Source organism: Eptesicus fuscus, chromosome 10, assembly GCF_027574615.1.
Source record: "Eptesicus fuscus isolate TK198812 chromosome 10, DD_ASM_mEF_20220401, whole genome shotgun sequence".
In the NCBI taxonomy this organism is placed as follows: Eukaryota; Metazoa; Chordata; class Mammalia; order Chiroptera; family Vespertilionidae; genus Eptesicus; species Eptesicus fuscus.
Genome location: NC_072482.1, coordinates 81470210 through 81487829, shown reverse-complemented (window position 1 = coordinate 81487829; position 17620 = coordinate 81470210). Strand labels below are relative to the sequence as shown.

General features: G+C 43.5%; 1 protein-coding gene across 1 annotated transcript in view; it reads left to right on the top strand.

Annotated features, from left to right (window-relative positions):
• Positions 1 to 17620, top strand: part of NCOA7 (nuclear receptor coactivator 7) — a 114914-nt gene that overhangs the window by 85163 nt on the left and 12131 nt on the right. The window contains exons 11-12 of the mRNA XM_054722565.1: positions 788 to 956; positions 16297 to 16444. Coding sequence (XP_054578540.1) covers positions 788 to 956; positions 16297 to 16444 — 317 coding nt within the window. The remainder of the gene's footprint in view (positions 1 to 787; positions 957 to 16296; positions 16445 to 17620) is intronic.

Below are 17620 nucleotides of genomic sequence, written 5' to 3'. Positions count from 1 at the left end.
ACTGATAAATTAATACTTGGGAAAATCAGCAATATATGCTATCTAATTTGGAACTTTAAATAGGGCAGATTTCTATTTCAAAAGTAGTTTGCTTTTTTTTTTTTTTTTTTAATCTTTCAAGTAAATTTCCTTCTTGACATTGGATTTCTGAATCTAAAGGAGTTTAAAATATTTTTGAAGGTAGTTCTAAACTGTTGCATTATGGTGTGACTGGGTCCTCAGTATCATTCTTGCATTTCTGCCCGGCCGGCATGGCTCAGTGGTTGAGTGACGAACTGTGAACCAGGAGGTCACAGTTCGATTCCCGTTCAGGGCACAAGCCCGGGTTGCGGGCTGTGGGCTCGATCTCCAGTGGGGGGCATGCAGGAGGCAGCCAGTCCATGGTTCTCTCTCATCATTGAAGTTTCTATCTCTTCCTCCCCTCTCCTTTCCTCTCTGAAATCAGTAAGAAATATATATTAAAGAAAAGTATTATTGTGTCTTGTCACAGCTGTTCACTGGTTGGTGTTACGTTGGTTTTTACGCTTATTCACAGTACATAGCATCTCCAGTGATGTAGACCACGCTGAAACGTCCAAAGCTTTCTCTTTTCGTGCTCAAGAAGCTCCTTTCGTGCTCTGAAAATTTTAAATTAGTCCCAATGTGATGATGATGTGTGATGTTTCCGCCATACGTTTTGAGTTTTCATCCCTGTGAGGGGATTAAACGCTATTCTTTGTAAGTTGAAAGGTTTTGCTGCCACCAGTGTTGTCAGTATTGAGGAAGGTATTTTGCATGTGTGATTCAGATATACTTCCTTCAAAAGAAGAGAAAAGCAAGACTCCACCCATGTTTCTGTGCATTAAAGTGGGGAAACCGATGAGGAAATCTTTTGCCACACACACGGCAGCCATGGTCCAGCAGTACGGCAAGCGAAGGAAGCAGCCGGAGTACTGGTTCGCTGTTCCTCGGGAGAGGTGAGTGTGGGCCAGCGTGGAGAATCTGCTGGTTGGTTACATCCTAATTGCATCGTAAGGTGTTGTTTTTTTTGTTTTTGTTTTTTAACTTAATCTTAAAATACTTCATTTTATTCTTAAATAAGAGATCTCTCTTGTACATTTTAGCATTTCCAGAAGAATATTATTTGAGTGTAGCTTTCTGCTACAGGCCTTCATAGAACTGCGTGCGGAACCACTTTCCTAACTTTCTAAGCAGCTGAATTTTAAATGAAGGAAGAGTTACCAGTAGATATTCTCAAGTGCTGGTAATTGGAAGCCTTCTTCCGTTGAGAAGAAAGGCATTCCTTGGAGCAGATCCACATCCCTCTAAGTGCCGTAGAGAGGCCTGAGTGTAATTTTTAAAGTGCTCATTATTCTGGGGAACTGAGGATTGCTCTGGCGTGTCTGTGACTCGGCAGCTGGAGAAATGTGACATGAGATCGCGTGGATGGGTCGGGGGAATGCACACCTCCAGAGAGATTTATAGTATAAATTGTCAAAGAAGAAACGTTATTGGTTGTGTCACAGCCCGGGATGGCAGGTAGTGGCATAGGAATTCTTCAGCGGTGCATCACCGAACACATTTTTATAATAAAAACAGGAAACATTATTTTTAGAAAAAAACGATTCTCCCTTTGTATATGTGGTAGACTAAAAATGTCTTTATAAAGGCCTTGCAGTTGGTGTTTAAAATTGTTAAACCCGCACATATTTCTTTTTCCTAACTATTCATCCAACCTCATCATCTGGGCGGACATTTTGGCACACACCTGCCAAGAACACATATATTCGGCAGGCTTCCTTGAGCATGAATTGCTCATAAAACAAAATTAATTTCCAAGCACGGGTACACTTTGGGGCTGATTAGAACTCAGAATGAGAATTCTCATCAGGGAATTGCCTCATTTTAATAAATTATAATTTAATCTGGAAAATAAATAGGATTAAAGTGTTTTGGGGGGGAAATTGATAGGATTTGAATTAATGAATTCACGAATATCTTTTTGCTGTCTTTGACACAAACCCAGGTTAACATGAATATAAAACAATTTTTTTTGTATTTATATAATATACTCCTCTACCTATGCCTGCAATCCCCACAGTATCCCCTTGAAACTATTAAACAGGGATACTGTGGAGATAAAAAGAAAATGTGTCCTTTGTTGTTACTTTAAAATGTTTCAACAGAAGCAGTGTAAATTTGTGAAGCCCTGTTTAAATCAGTGTTTGAAAGTCAAGTGTCACAGCTAGATAGTACCTTAGAGATTTAAGCCAATTCCTGATTTTTTAGATCTAGAAAACAGAGCACGGAAACTCTCAGCCACGTGAACTTCCGGGGTCTATCAGAAAAACTACGTATCTTACATGCCACTTTTTCTCTGGGAAAATATATTATAGGAAGTAATATAATTAGGCCTTGCAGTTGGTTTTTAAAATTGTTAAACTCGCACATATTTCTTTTTCCTAACTATTCATCTAGAATAATTAGAGCAATCTCACATATGTAGTTAATCCTGTGGTCATTCTTTAACCCAGAAGAAGTCTGTAATGCTGAAGTAGTATATCTCTTTGACCTTTCATGCAAGTGGTTTTGGTGAGCTTTTTAAAGTAGGTCACTTGTTAAATTCTATTATACCGTATTTTACTGTGTCCTTGGCTAGCAAATTACTTGGCAACACTTCGTTTTCTTTCTTGAAGCAACTATTAATTAACCAAAGATTATCTGGGGGGCATTATATCTCACTGTGTTAATGATGGGTTCTTTGTGTAGATGTTTGGAAATTTTTGTTTTAATTGCTCCTTTATGCATTTCCAATTCTACCTACCCTAAAGGAAGCCACATTGTAATTTAAGACTGGAAAAGATGGAGAAATCCTGTAGTTAATTCCCACCCAGAACTCCAAGTACATAAGAAGTTTATTTTTATTTTCGATTTATGAACTTCTTCAGGACTTAAGACTCAACAAAGTCCTTAAGGAGCCAAGAAGTGGCATGAAGTGATTTTCTTACTCTGATGATGATTTCTGGATTCCCTTGCTACTTAAAACTGAGTGTTTCTACTTGCCTTCCTACTTAATGGACCCTTGCACGCACTGGAGTGTTAGTAGCAGAGTGAAGAAGAATCATCTTAACCCTTTGCACTCGCTTGCTTTTTTCTCGATTCCTTTATTCTAATGCTAACCGTGTCGAGTCACACTCGACATCCGAGTGCAAAAGGCTAGTAGTGGCTCCGGAGAAAGCCCTTATATTGGCTGTGAAACAGCTCCAGGTGTTGGACATGGGTTCTGCAACCTCAGTACTTGGGTTCTGGCTAAGAAATAATTCAGAGCCAAGACTCAAACTATAAGAGAAAGTTTATTTAGAAAGTCATAGAGGCAGAAGAAGTAAGCCATAGAAGAAATGGGCTCAGGAAATGAGTTATAGAGGCAAAAGAAGAGTCCTTGGAGCTTGCTTGGGGGGGCGGGGAGGGGAGAGAGAGAGAAAGAAGAAGAAGGAAGAGGAGGAGGAAGTGAGGAAGGAGGAGGAGGGGAGGGAGGGAAAGAGAGAATGTGTAGGATCCCTGTCTTAAGGGCTTTTATCTGGATACATTTTGGGGGGATACCCTGTATATATTTAATTCTTAAAAATTCTAAAATGCCATGTTTCTCTAATCACCTTCTAATTAAGATCATCAAGCCTTGATTTATAAAGGAAAGTTATATTTTATACCTGCCCACATTGAGAATAAGCTCATTATATATGTTAAATGTATTGTTTTAGCAAGCATGATATTTCCTTACATGTCAAGAATAATTGAAGTTGCCAAGCACTTTTAAATAGTTGGGTTGTTTTTTTTTTATGCTTTCAAAATTAAAATGAGTAATGTACCCATGAGCCCACAGGTATCTGTCCTTTTGAAAGGTGCTGTCCATATTGTATGTATACAGGGGTAGGCAAAAGTAGGTTTACAGTTGTACAATAATAAATCATACAAGAATACATTGTTTAGTGTATTCACACGGTAAACCTCTTTTTTTGCCAAACCCTGTATTTTTCAGATCCAGTTGTGAGCAGTAGCAGTACTTCCTGCAGTGTGTAGGAGCAGGCAGTTGAAGCTGTTAATTACACGTTTTATTTAGGCTGACAGATCACTGAAATGGAGTAGGAAAGGGATTCTTCATACACTCAAAGTCATTTTCTTGGTTAATGAGGGAATGGAAATTTGCAGCATCCCCAAATTTATTCATCTCCTTGGATTTTTCTCGCTAAGTGTGTGTCAGGGATTATGGGCAGAGGAAGTGACTGACATTTGATGGGTGACACCCCATGTATGCTCATTAACTGAATGGAGAGTGATCTACTCAGAATTGTATGGAAACAAAGAGCTTGGCTAAAATGTCCTTTTTCTGATAGTAGATGTTTTAACTTAGTTGCAGGCTGGTTCTAGCCTGGGCTCATTACTAGAATGAACTTTTATGTGCTACAGTGGTTATCTGGCCAAAATTTTGTTTTCTGGAGCTAGTATGACAGGATCCAGTTACCTTATTTTACATGACTCTTATGAACACAGCACCATGTACCTTAACTGCAGTTTCCTATTCATTAGTTCCTCCACTTAAAATCTGTTTTGTACCTCATGGGCGAAAAAATCTTGTAGAAAGGTATTTTGATCTTGTCACAATTGCCGCAAAAAAATATCTTCAGGCTTCAGGATTAAAGTTTAAACCCCTCGTTTGCTCTTACAGCCCTTTGCACACTGGCCTACATTTCTAGCCTTTTCTTGATTTGCCTGAATCTGCAGTTTTATAGAGATTGGTCACTTTATGAGTTTTACCCAACAAGTAAGTCTAGGACCTTTGTAGACTGGCACATTTTTCAAATACTATTTCCTAAACTCCAGTGGTTCCTCTCTCTTCTCTACCGGTGTAGATTCTTGCTTCCCAAAACAATACACTCTACAACGATCTCTCCCTACACCGGCAATTACAGTCCTCTCCCAACTTGTCTGGTGAGCAGCCACAGGCACAGAGGCACTGGGGGGAGGCGTCAAAGTCTGGCACTTTCCCCCCTCACAGTCCCAATCGATCTCAGTTTCTAAATTCTGAAATGTGTGGACTGACGCCTGTGGAGAAATGTATTCTGTTTCACAAATATGAAAATGTATGGAGTTAACAAAGAATTCATGGCTTAAATCAATGGATGACAAACGTAGCTTTGTAATCAAGTCATATAGGAGCGGGTAAACATACAGAGTCCTCAGGTCCTTCAAACATCCTGCTGCTTTGGATGTGGGTTATAACCTCTTAGTCATTCTCCATAAGGTGATACACAAAGGGGCATTATTTTGTTCTTGTTTTACGTGAACCCTCTGTAGCATTTGACATCATTGACCATCCCCCAATTGACATCCTCTTTCCTTCTAACATCCCTTCCCTGTCTTTTCTTCCTCTGTTTCCTCATTAAACGTTACCCTTTAACTGGCCCTCTCTCTTTCTCAATATACACAGTTGCCTGCACCTAATTAATTCTTATATGCCCATTATTTAAAGCTATCTTAGAACTTTGTACTGTGCTCCAAAAACATATATACCTAGTAGTCTTCAATTTGGGGGATCATCCACGGATGGAACAAACGCAAGACAGATCATGCCCCAAATTGGGTTTCTAATTCCCATCTCTGTCCCTGCCACTGGCCCCAGAACTCCTGCCTCCTGTGTTCTCCGTCATGGGAACTGGTACCACCAGCCATTCAGTCCCCGGGCCCAGAATGGGGGCATGAGCTTGCTTCGCAGTCATCTCCCCACATCGGTCATTCACCTCATCTAGCTAATTTTCACCTCATCTAGCTAATTTTATCCAGTTAACATCTCTAGATCTCTTGCTCCCATGTTGGCCCTTCTGTGGATAACTAGCTATGTGTCCACGTAAAGAAATGTGAATCAGACTTATTGATGTTTGCTTGGAATGCCTGACTCCCCTCTTTCCCCACCTCACTTAATGGCACATGTTCAAATGTCTCCTCCAAGGAGCTTTCCCAGTCTGGGTTAGATGTCCCTCTACCACCTCTGTCATGGCACTTACTACACTCTTTTACAGTGTGGACTTCTTGTGACTTTTTCCTACTGAACCTTAACCTTCTGAGGGCAGGGACCAAGTCCTAGGACATTTGTGTCCTAGAAACAGCATAGGGTCTACTGTGTAATATACTCTTAAATGTTAGTTGGATGGATGCATGAATAAATTAGCCTATAGTCCAAAAAAAAAAAAAAAAAGATGTTTAAATAACTTAGCCTTATAATTAAAATAACGCATAGACTTTATATAATATTTAGAAAAATTACAGAAAAGAAAAAGGGAAATTTAAAAGCTCATACTTTTGTTACTCAAAGCTAACTATATTTTTATTTTTGTAGCCTCTTGGCCTTTTTCTATGTATGGATTAATGCAATAGTTAAGCATACATACATATACACTGTTTTATAAATTTCTTTTAGTTAAGAGTGTCTTTCTCTGTCATTATTCTATCTGCATGCATTTAGTGAGCATATATTACTTTTGTAACGGGAAGTAAAAAAGAAAATTGATTATCCTGTGAAACTCACTTTACAGTCAGCAGATATCTGAGTCTTAAGGATCCTCATAAAGACTAAGCAAAATGCTCTTAAGAATATTATCCTTAGAGAGAAAAAGTGAATTAAAGGTATCACAAAGTGGTCTAGTTTCCTACTATGAAAAATTTAACCATAGTTAATTCTAAATTTGCTGATCAAAAGTCACCTAACTTTTAATGGGATCAGGACTAAGTTGAAATCTTTGATGACTGTCATTGCTGAGAAGACCATAGTGTTTAATAGTCTTTAAAACAGAATACTTTTTAGTCCAGCTGGTGTGGCTCAGTGGTTGAACTCAGCATCAACATATGAACCAGGCAGTCATGGTTCGATTCCCAGTCGGGGCACATGCCGGGGTTGCGGGCTTCATCCCCAGTAGGCAGCGTGCAGGAGGCAGCTGATTAATGATTCTCTCTCATCATTGATGTCTCTCTCTCTCCCACTCCCTTTCTCTCTGAAATAAATGAAAATATATTTAAAAAAACAAATAAAATAAACCCCAAACTAATATACTTTCTGGAATAACGAAGGCCTAATTAGCCAAACCTGGTATACCTCAGAATACAAACTGTATTCTGAAAAACTATTTTTAAGTGTCACACAACGTTATGTCATGCTATAATTTTATAATGATACTAGAGGCCCTGTGCACGAAATTCATGCACGGAGGGGGGTTGTCTTTCAGCCCAGCCTGTACCCTCGCCAATATGGGATCCCTCTCACAATCCAGGACTGCTGGCTCCCAACTGCTTGCCTGCCTGCCTTCCTGATTGCCCCTAACCGCTTCTGCCTGCCAGCCTGATCACCCCCTAACCACTCTGCTGCCAGCCTGCTTGCCCCCAACTTCCCTCCTCTGCCGGCCTGGTCACCCCTAACTGCCTTCTCCTACAGGGTTGATCACCTCCAACTGCCCTCCCTTGCAGGCTTGGTCCCTCTCAACTGCCCTCCCTTGCAGGCCGGGTGCCTCCCAACTGCCCTCTCCTGCTGGCCATCTTGTGGTGGCCATCTTGTGTCCACATGGGGGCAGGATCTTTGACCACATGGGGGCAGCGATATTGTGTGTTGCAGTGATGATCAATCTGCAGATTACTCTTTTATTAGATAGGGTAGAGGCCTGGTACAGGGGTGGGGGCCAGCTGGTTTGCCCTGAAGGGTGTCCCAGATCAGGTGGGGGTTCCCTTGGGGTGTGAGGTGGCCTGAGCAAGGGGCCTGTGGTGGTTTGCAGGCCGGCCACGCCCCCTGGCAACCCAGGCGGAGGCCCTGGTATCTGGAATTTATTTACATTCTACAATTGAAAGTTTGTAGCCTGGAGCGGAGCCAAGCCTGGGGCTCCCTCCGAGACCGGCAGCCATTTGTGTTGGGGTTATAATTGAAACTTTGTTGCCTTAAGCGGGTGGGCCCGGCCAGGGTGTGCAGAAAGCTTTGCTTCCCCTGTTGCCGGCGGCAACCCTGGCCTGCTCTCTCAAGCTCCATTCTGCCGCCATTTGTTTGAATTTGTTTACCTTCTATAATTGAAACTTTGTAGCTTGAGTGGAGGCTTAGGCCTGGCCAGGGCAGGCAGAAAGCTTGGCTTCTTCTGTTACCTAGGAAACCTTGCTCTCTGTGGCTGTAGCCATCTTGGTTTGGGTTAATTTGCATACTCGCTCTGATTGTATGGTGGGCGTGGCTTGTGGGCGTGGCTTGTGGGTGTGTGTGGGTATGGTCAATTTGCATATTTGTCTATTATTAGATAGGATTGTAAGGCATGTCACTAAAAAAAGGAAAAAATAAAACAAAAAGGCCTTCAAAGCAACCCCTAAAGGAATTATCTTTCTGTCCTTGTATTTAACATAACTTACAAGCTTTGGAAAACTACTGAACAAATATAAAGTATAGGATTATTAGTCGCTTATATGTAAATATCCACACTTCTTTTTTATTTAAATACTTTAAAACGTTTTGAAGTGATTTTGCTTTCTTTCATGCTTTTCCTGGTCATTTTACATTTTTCCCATCAACTTAAAGTTCTAGAAATTCATCGTTACCTTCCAGAAGGACCTCATTAGGCAGCCACTCTTCCGTAACTTTCACTAACCAGCGTTGGCAGGTGCCCTGAGTTAATCAGTGACTCTGTGACTGGAGGGACCTCAACTCATGAAAAAACCACCCTTTATAAGTGAGCTCTTCGCTGTGGTGGCTGTGCTTCCGATGGAGGAGTGAGCGCCAGCACTTGTCAACCTTTCCTAGAGCAGGACCGTTCACCCCGGCCAATGGGTGCTGCACACAGCGTTTGGGAGTGAGTATGCAGAAACAGTGCTTTCTGAAAGCCTAGATGCCTGCGGGAGCCAGACAAGGACTGGAGGGAGGGAAGCTCCGAGGCCAGTGTTCATTACGGGCTCTGGGCAACAGCTGCTGAGAACCTCTGAGCTATCTCCAGCCGATGGTTGCTAGGTGGGAAGGTGAGCCTGGTGTTGCTAGGTCTTCTCATCTTTTTTTTTTTTTTTAAAAAGCTAAAATATGAATTATGTGTGTCAAATCTCCCCAATTTTTAAGTAGTATTCAGTCCAAAAAAGAATGCATCTGCTGCTGAGCCCAAGCTATGGGCTACCAGCCAAAGGGTCTCCGGTGTCGGTGTTAAATAAAAAGGTTTAGTTTTCACTTACTTTTGAGTGAGCCTTTTTATAACTGTAACTGGTGGTTTTGATCAGTGATTCTCAAAGAACTTTCCAGTTATTTTTGGTGAACCGGATGAAGAAGCATATTTAGTTAGTTCTATGTAAATAAAGCTTTCTTTTATAGGCACACTGAGCCCCTTTAAGAATGGAAATTATAGCTGGGCATCACTACCAACCATTGGTTTCATTTGGAGTTGCAGAATATTGCATTCAGAAGGGACTTTACAGGGCAAGGAAAGTGACCTTTTTCATAAAAGGATTTCGGGTCAGGCCATGGAGGTGGGTTTTAAAAGCTGGTAGTTTTCTAGTAACAACCTCAGTAGTGAAGAGTGCTTTGCCCTGTTGGGCTTCTGTGTCTGTGTTCAGAATGGAGCCTGAGGAGGCTTTGGACTGGAATGCATGGAACTACCTTTAATGTATAATCAACAAAACAAGTGACACTGGGGCTGCATACATATATATGCCAGCACTCGCCAGGTCGTTTCCTTCCTTCTGCTCTTGCTTCATTATTTCTCATTCTCTGTGCCATAGTGTATTCTGAAGTTTTTTGTTTTTTTAATGTAATAGCTGATGGATTAATTAATGGTTCCTGCTCATACTTTCTACATCAGGTGGGTGGTTTGGAGGTTATCTCTTGCTCTGTGTAGATAGCCGCAATTGTTTTCTTACCAATCCAGTGACTTTTGATGAAACAAGCATTGCTTTCTGAGTCATTTTGGTCAAGTTTGTTGGTTCGTATGGTATTAAGTTTTAGATCATCTCACACAGAAGGGACTTTCTAAAGGATCTGTGTGAAAGTATATACATTTGATGCTTCAGACGCCTATATATGTTTGTTTTCTCATCTTCATTTCAGAAGCTCAGAGAGATTAACTATTAGTTACTGCAAGCCTGAATGCCTGCAGGAGCAGACGGAGGAATGGAGGGAGGGCAGCTCTGAGGCTAGTGTTAACTAACTGCTCGAAGGAACAGCTGCTGAGAGCCCTGCGCTGCCTCCAGCCAAATGATCCCAGGCCCTCCCGCTAGTAGCAAGTGGAACCAATTTGGGAATTCAGGTCTTTAACTTAGAAATGTGTACTTTTTAAAAAAACTTTACCTAATAGCTAGAATTAAAAAAAAAAAAGTAAAAAAGCAACAGTAAATTAAATACTACCATAATTGGTAGTCTTGTTTGATAAGATAGATTGTCATTATACCTAAAGCTCATACACCTGAAGTATGAACAGTAGAATAATGTTTTGTTCCAAGCATCAACTCAGATTTTTTTTTTTTAACCAGGTTTTATATCCCACAACCCTACAGCTTTGTCATCGACCTGCTTTTCTTAACTAGTGGAACCAGGACAGTGGGACTCGCCATAAAGGAAGTGGTGAAGCGGGTTGAGACCATGAGCTGATCTGAGGTTGAGGCCGGGTTCACCTTTCACATAACATACTGTGTGGCCTTGGGCAGGTTAACCTGTGTGAGCACCTGTGTCTCCCTCTATTGCATAGGCACGGCCATTGGCGTGGCCACCTCGTGGGGTTACTGTGGAGGAATGCACTTGCCCAGGCACCGAATGAAGTTAGTTGCTGCTGCTGCTATGACCTCTCCCACAATCGGCAGGGCTTTGCTGCCTTGCAAGAACCTTCTTTGCATTTCTTTTTTCAGAGATGACAGCTTCATCTGGTAAACAGAGATCTGTAACTTGAACTAGGAGTTTCTCTTGGGGTGAATCCTGAGACGGGCCTGTGTTGATGATAAAGACCTTTGAGTTTAGGAAGCAGTCTGATTCAGCCCAAATGTATAATCTGACGGAAAATGTGCACAGAGAAAGCCCGAGTGCCAGGTGTCGCTAGTACTGGTAACTGTCGCTAGGTGGGTTCGAACTAATTCTGTGCCTGGAGGAGTATGTACGGCAAGCTTCTCCACCGTGTCCCCTGCACGCCTGCGCTCTGTCCTTGATCCTCTCCTGGCTGGATCACTGTTGTAGCCTTCTCAACACAGCCTGTGTTTCTAGTCAGTCTTATCGTCCCCGGACCTTCCCTGCGTGGCTCCACAGCAGTCTTTCTAAACCACAGATCTGGCCAGGCCTCCTCCCTGCGGGAGCCCTGGCTGTCGCCTCCCCAGTGCTGCTCAGGCTTCGGGCATTCACACTCTTCCTTTACAGATATCCCCATGTCTGCCCTGTCTGTACTGCTCTTCACTCCACAGCTGTCTTTAAATCGACTGAAATTGTTCTTTAAAGGATTTAAATCGTTCTCTTTTTTTTCTCAGCCTTTTCCTGAGTAGTAATATCTGTGAAATCAGAAGTACAATATGCCCGTTGTATGTACTGCTGATACTCTTTAAATAAGTATGTACCTATCTAAATATGTTCCTCTGTGTATCCTCCGAAGTCATTGGAGCTGCCCCGGCCACATTTTGGGAAACAGTAGCCTCAGGGTAAGGTCCACGCCTTTGGTCTCGTGCCAGGACTCTCTGTGACTCAGGGACCCAGCCCCTCTGGCTTCTTCTTTCTCATCTCCTGCCACTCCATTACGTAAAGAATAAATCTGGCCCTTTCATTCCTCCTCTTAGGAATTCCTCCCCTGCCTGATGTGTTCTGTTCAACACAGTCAGCTCAGGTGCCCACTGGCTTCGGTCGGGTGTCGCTGGAATTATGTAAGGAGGTTTTGTTTATGCCCCTCAACCTGAGGACTGGGGCTTCCCATCTTTGCTGTCTGTCAGAAGTCGCCAGTGCCCTGTTGCATTACCCTTCTCCCTCTCCGCCATGTCCAGGGTGACCTCCTCCAGCATCACCCTGCTGTAACATGCCATGTCTGTTTGCACATGTTCCCTGCGGCGGAATGCCGTTTCCCCTTCTTCCTGTAACTGACTTGTCCTCCGTCAACACCCAGCTTAACCATGACCCCTGGGGAACCTTACCGGGCCCTAGGATGATTCTCCCCCGGGCTTAACCTTTGTCATCACTCTTCTTAAAAAAATAAAGAAAGAAACCCCAGCTGGTTTGGCTCAGTGGATAAAGTGTCAGCCTGCGGACTGAAAGGTTCCGGGTTCGATTCCGGTCAAGGGCACACGCCCAGGTTGTGGGCTCAATCCCCAGTAGGAGGTGTGCAGGAGGCAGTCAATCAATGATCCTCTCTCATCATTGATGTTTCTCTCTCCCTCCCTCTCCCTTCCTCTCTGAAATCAATAAAAATCTATTTTTAAAAAATAAGAAAGAAAAGAAAGGGAGTAAGGAGAAAAAGAAGAAAAGAAAAGAGAAGAAAAGGAAGCAGTTTGGGCACAGGGGTCAGAATGGATGTTGGAGCAAACATATAATAGCACGTGGCAGGAACCAGGAGTACATTGGGGATCAACACAGAACAAAGCTCGCTGGCAGCACCAAGGAGTTTGCATGTATCATAAACCTATGGGGAGTCCTTAAAGGATTGTACATAGCTGGGTGAAGTGATCAGACTTGCATTTTATAAAATCGCTTCTGCTTCTCTGCCATTTCTTCCTGGCTTCCTTCCAGGACCACTTCTGCCGCTTCCTCCTCAAACATTAGCACTTGTCAGGACCCAGTTCTTGACCCATTTTCCTGCTCACGTGTTGTTACCACATCCACAGCTTAATGACCAGTGGAGTGGCAATTACGGGTAGTGTCCTGAGCTAACAGGCTGAGAAATATGCTCGATGATGCATCGAGACCACAGGATGAGTCGCTGAGTGAGCTTCGAAAAAGCCATCAACAGGTCAAGACAAACGATGCCCAAGATACTGTTGGGTTTGATAATAGGTCACTTGGAGACAAGGAGCTTCACTTAAGCAGTGAGGGAGGGAACAAGATTTAAAAATGTTTACCTCTTTTCAGACAGTATCTGAAGCAGATTTAACACAGAGCATATACGAAAAGGTTAATAAAATCAGAATGGAAAAAATTCAGGAATGAAAAGAAGGTGGAAAATAGGCTAAGCCAAATGTTAATGATGAACTCTAAAGGAAAGATGAGTTATGGGAAGGGAGCTTTAGAGAAAAACAAAATTTAGAGGCTTTTATATTTTTAGAATGGGGACATGCAAGCAGGTTTGTGGATTAAGATGAAGGAGCTAAAGGGATGGAGAGGACCGAGAGGTGAGGTGGAAGACACGGAGGAAATTCACCAGGGAGGGGCCTGTTGGAAATACCGAGGGGAGGGTTAAAGCTGGAGAGGAGTTCATTCTTCTGGAGAGAAGGATCGCTAAGAGGGACAGTGGAGGGGAGGGCATCATGAGGATGGTATAATGGAGGGAACTGTGCTCAGAGAGGGAGGCGGGTACGAGGTTGAGGGTGAGAGCTTGAGAAGGCAGAGGTCTGGAGTAGCTGTGTGTGGAGTAGCCAAGGAAGAGAGCTGGAGGGAGGGTTTTCCTACCCAAGGTTAGCAGCCTTTGATTTATAGTGGATTCCTGAAGCATGAACAAGCAAACCCAGCAGTCTCCATGGAAAGGGAGGAGTTAGAAAGATGAGTGTTTCTCTCTCTGTGGCAGGTGTTTGGAAGGGCAGGTGCTGTGGAAGGCGCAGTGGAGCGCCTCTAGGGGACAGCAGCGAGGGGGGGACGGAAAGATTGTCCTGGAAGTATGTGCACCCAGGAGGGTCTAAGGGCTGGGGAAAGAGGAAGGATGGGGGTCACGGTGAGAGTCTAACTGATACAGTCTTGAGGGAAGGAGTGGGTGAGGGGGCGGCACAGGGCCAGGAGGGGAATTTTCAGAACTTGAGGCCTGTTTCCAGAGGGGAGGCTTGAGTTCTGGGAACTCACCACCAGGAAAACCCAGTGAGCCAAAAAGAGCCATTCCAAGAATTAGGTTAAATAAACTTCAATAAATTTCTACTCTAATCTGGAAAGAAAAATGATGAAGTCATATCCTTTTCCTCTCCTCCCCAATTAATTAGTAAAAATAACATAAACAAAGGATGGAGAATTGAGCAAAAGTGGAGCTGGGGAGAGGGACATGGATTCTTCCATTTGGTTTCCAGGGGCCTAAGAATTAAGTAGTCAGTTTGGTCCCAAATGAACTCTAATTTTCTCCTGTGGAACAGGCCTCGCTAATTCCCCATTCCCCTGCTTTTCCATCAGACGCTTGGTATGAGGGCCCTCTCTACATGAGAGAACGAGGGAATGTTCTGAGCAAGGCTATTATTGAGGGAAATCAGGGTGTGACAGTGTCCTGAATGTCTGAGAAGAGACATGAACCTTTCCCCTTGGGGTGCCCCATTGCCGAACATACTTTTAAGATTTCTCATCTCATATTACCTGGGGCCTCCCAGGCCAGGATGACTGTTGGCTGCAAGGTAGAACCCACCAACTGAGAGAAGAGGGAGGCCATTCAGGGCTGCTGCCCTCCCTGCCACAGCCAGTGGGGAACAATCCCCATGAACGTGCGTGGAGGTGAGGCGGCTGCCCCAGGATGCTCTCCCCAGGAACAGAGCACAGAGCCTGCCGTGCTGTGAGCCTGTTGATGAAGGTGGAGGAGGAGGGACTGGAAGTAGGCAGCCCTAAGGGCCGCCCAGGGCTTCTCACTAATTGTACTTATGCTTCATTAATAAAACCAAAGCCAAAGAAGTAGTTGCCCATACTGTGAAACGTCTGAATGGACAGGTACAGAAATGTACTTATTCCCCTTGGAGTTCAGCATTCATAAAAGAAGAGCCAGTTCGCTTAGATTGGCTGGGACACTTTCAGGGATGGGGAGTTTGGGCACATTATTAAGTCTACTGAACCTCAGTTTTTTAATGTTTAAACTGGGCGTAGTAACACTTGCCTCTTAGAGCTATTGTGCAACGTAAGGTCCCTGAGTCAGGGAATCACATCTTTTCTTTTTAGGTGGCAGGTATATTTCATCAGCATTGATAAAAACTGTAAGGTTGCTTCTGTGTTTAATATTAAAAATGTTTATGGCCCAACTGGCTTGGCTCAGTGGTTGAGCTTCGACCTATGAACCAGGAGGTCACGGTTTGATTCCTGGTCAGGGCACATGCCTGGGTTGAGGACTTGGTCCCCAGTAGGGGGCGTGCTGGAGGCAGCTGATGGATGACTCTCTGTCATCATTGATGTTTCTATCTCTCTCCCTCTCCTTTCCTCTCTGAAATCAAGAAAATATATTTAAAAATGTTTATGTCTCTGATATTTTGAGAATGCCTTTTCCCTCCTTTCTAGAAACTTCCTCCTGTGGTAAGTCTAAGAAGCCCAGTGCTTACTAGGTATAAAGGGCTGGCCCTGACTGCTGCAGAAGAGGCCACTCACTCCAGTGACAAACCTAGCAGACCCAAGAGGAGAGGCTTGGGAGAAGCCCACTTACCTGGTCACCCCAGGTTCCTACTCAGGTTGAGGTATTTCTTATAGAGAGAATGGCATATGCAAGCAATAATGTTTTATACCAAAATTGACACCAGCGCGCGCACACACACACACACACACACACACACACACACACTATTGCAGGTGCTGGGACTGAGCTCTCATTCTCTGCTGGGAAACCAGCCATCTTTCTATTGATTAAGCCTGGAGAGATGCTTCAGAACCTTCAGATGTTAAATCTGTATGTGAGAACAGAGAAATTGGAAGCAAATGACATTCCCATGTCCATATAATTAGCTGTTTCTAATATTAAACAATATCTAGTATTATACACTCTGTAGTTATTAAGGGTGTTTCATTAAAATTATAATAGTGCTTCACTCTACAAAAAGACCCATTAGAGTGTTTATCTTGGTTCCCTTCTTAAGCTTCAGATTAATTTTTTCCCAGTGAATACAGGTGTACAATAAATGAAGACCCAGTGAGGAAAACATTGATATGTTTCATTGTGTTGTTTATTCCTATATCCCATCGCTTGATCTTTCCCTCAGATTGAAAGAGTTCCTCCATGTCTGTGGACTTCTGCTTTCATTTGTTGACTTATTTTCTGAATTTGGAATGCACTAATAGAGATAATCTTCACAGTGAGAGATTTCCCAATTAGCGAAGTGGCTTTGCCAAGCAGGAACAAGATGGTTGTACGTGCCAAAGTCCCTGCCAGTGCCTGCCAGGAAAGTGGATTTGGTGTTAATTCCTATGATGAACGTGTTTTTCAGGGTGGACCACTTGTACACATTCTTTGTTCAGTGGTCTCCTGACGTCTATGGGAAGGATGCCAAAGAGCAAGGCTTTGTGGTGGTGGAAAAGGAAGAACTGAATATGATCGACAACTTCTTCAGCGAGCCGACCACCAAGAGCTGGGAGGTGAGCACTCAAGTAGGAGCTAGACTGCCGTGGTCCTTAAACTGCAGTGTTCCGTCAGAATGTTCTTGTGTCCAGATTCCCAGAGCTTCTTGGCTTAATAAGAAGTTAAGTTCCCTGTGCAGTTTTGAAGTTACAGTGGGATATAACCTTATTCCTGCTTGAAGCTAGTTATACAGAAAGACGCCCATCATCACCACCACCACCACTACTGGGTCATTTCACTTTTCCTTTAAAATTTTTCTGCTGTGTCCCTTTTACATACAGGTTGAAATTCAAGCTCCTTAACTTGGCTTGAAAAGCCCTTCATCGTTTTTTTGAGCACTGACCAAACCTTTCCCCTGTTAGGGGCACAGCGGGTGAGATAAGTAGAAGTTAGCATTAAAGAGTAGAGATAAATCATGACATTATGACAAGATAATTGTCATTGTAGATGAAGTGCCAAGCTCTACAGCAGGCTGTAGCCAGCCATCTGAAAGGAGCTAGGGGAGCAGAGAAAGCTGCCCAGAAGAAGTGATCGGAACTGAGATCAGAAGTGGGAATACAGGCAGATGTGGTGGGACTGGGATATGGAACATGGTCTGGACAGAGAGAAAAGTCTGTGCAGAGGAGTGACCCAGGGGAGAAAGAAAGAGCGTTTGGTGAGGTAACAGAAGTTCAGTGTGGCTGGAGCATAGAGTGCAAAGCTGCGGGGATAGCAGGAAAGGAAGCTGGAGAAGTAAGCAAGGGCAGATCACAAAGGATCCATGTACGATGGGTCGGAATTTGGTTATTTTCCCAAGGGCAGGAGGAAGGCGTTGAGCTGTTTTGAGCCTGGAGAAGTATACACAGATAAGCCTTTTGGAGAGCTCTCTGGCTGACAGATGTTCAGTAGACTGGAGATGAGCAACCCTTGAGGCTTGAAGACCCAAATAAGGGATCAAGCAAGTGATCCCAAGCATGGTCTATACATCCATGCTTAAAGCACCGAATGGTTCTCTGTTGCCTGTAGTAATCATTACCCACCTGGCCAATCTTCCAAACCACCACTTGGCAAATTTTTTTTTTTTTTTTACCTGAATCCTAGACCCTCATCACCAGAGACATTAATTCAGTGGGTCTGGGGGAGGAACGTTGGAATCTGTGTTTTTAAAAGCTCCTGGATGATTTTTGAAGAACAGCCAGTTTTTAGAAATACTA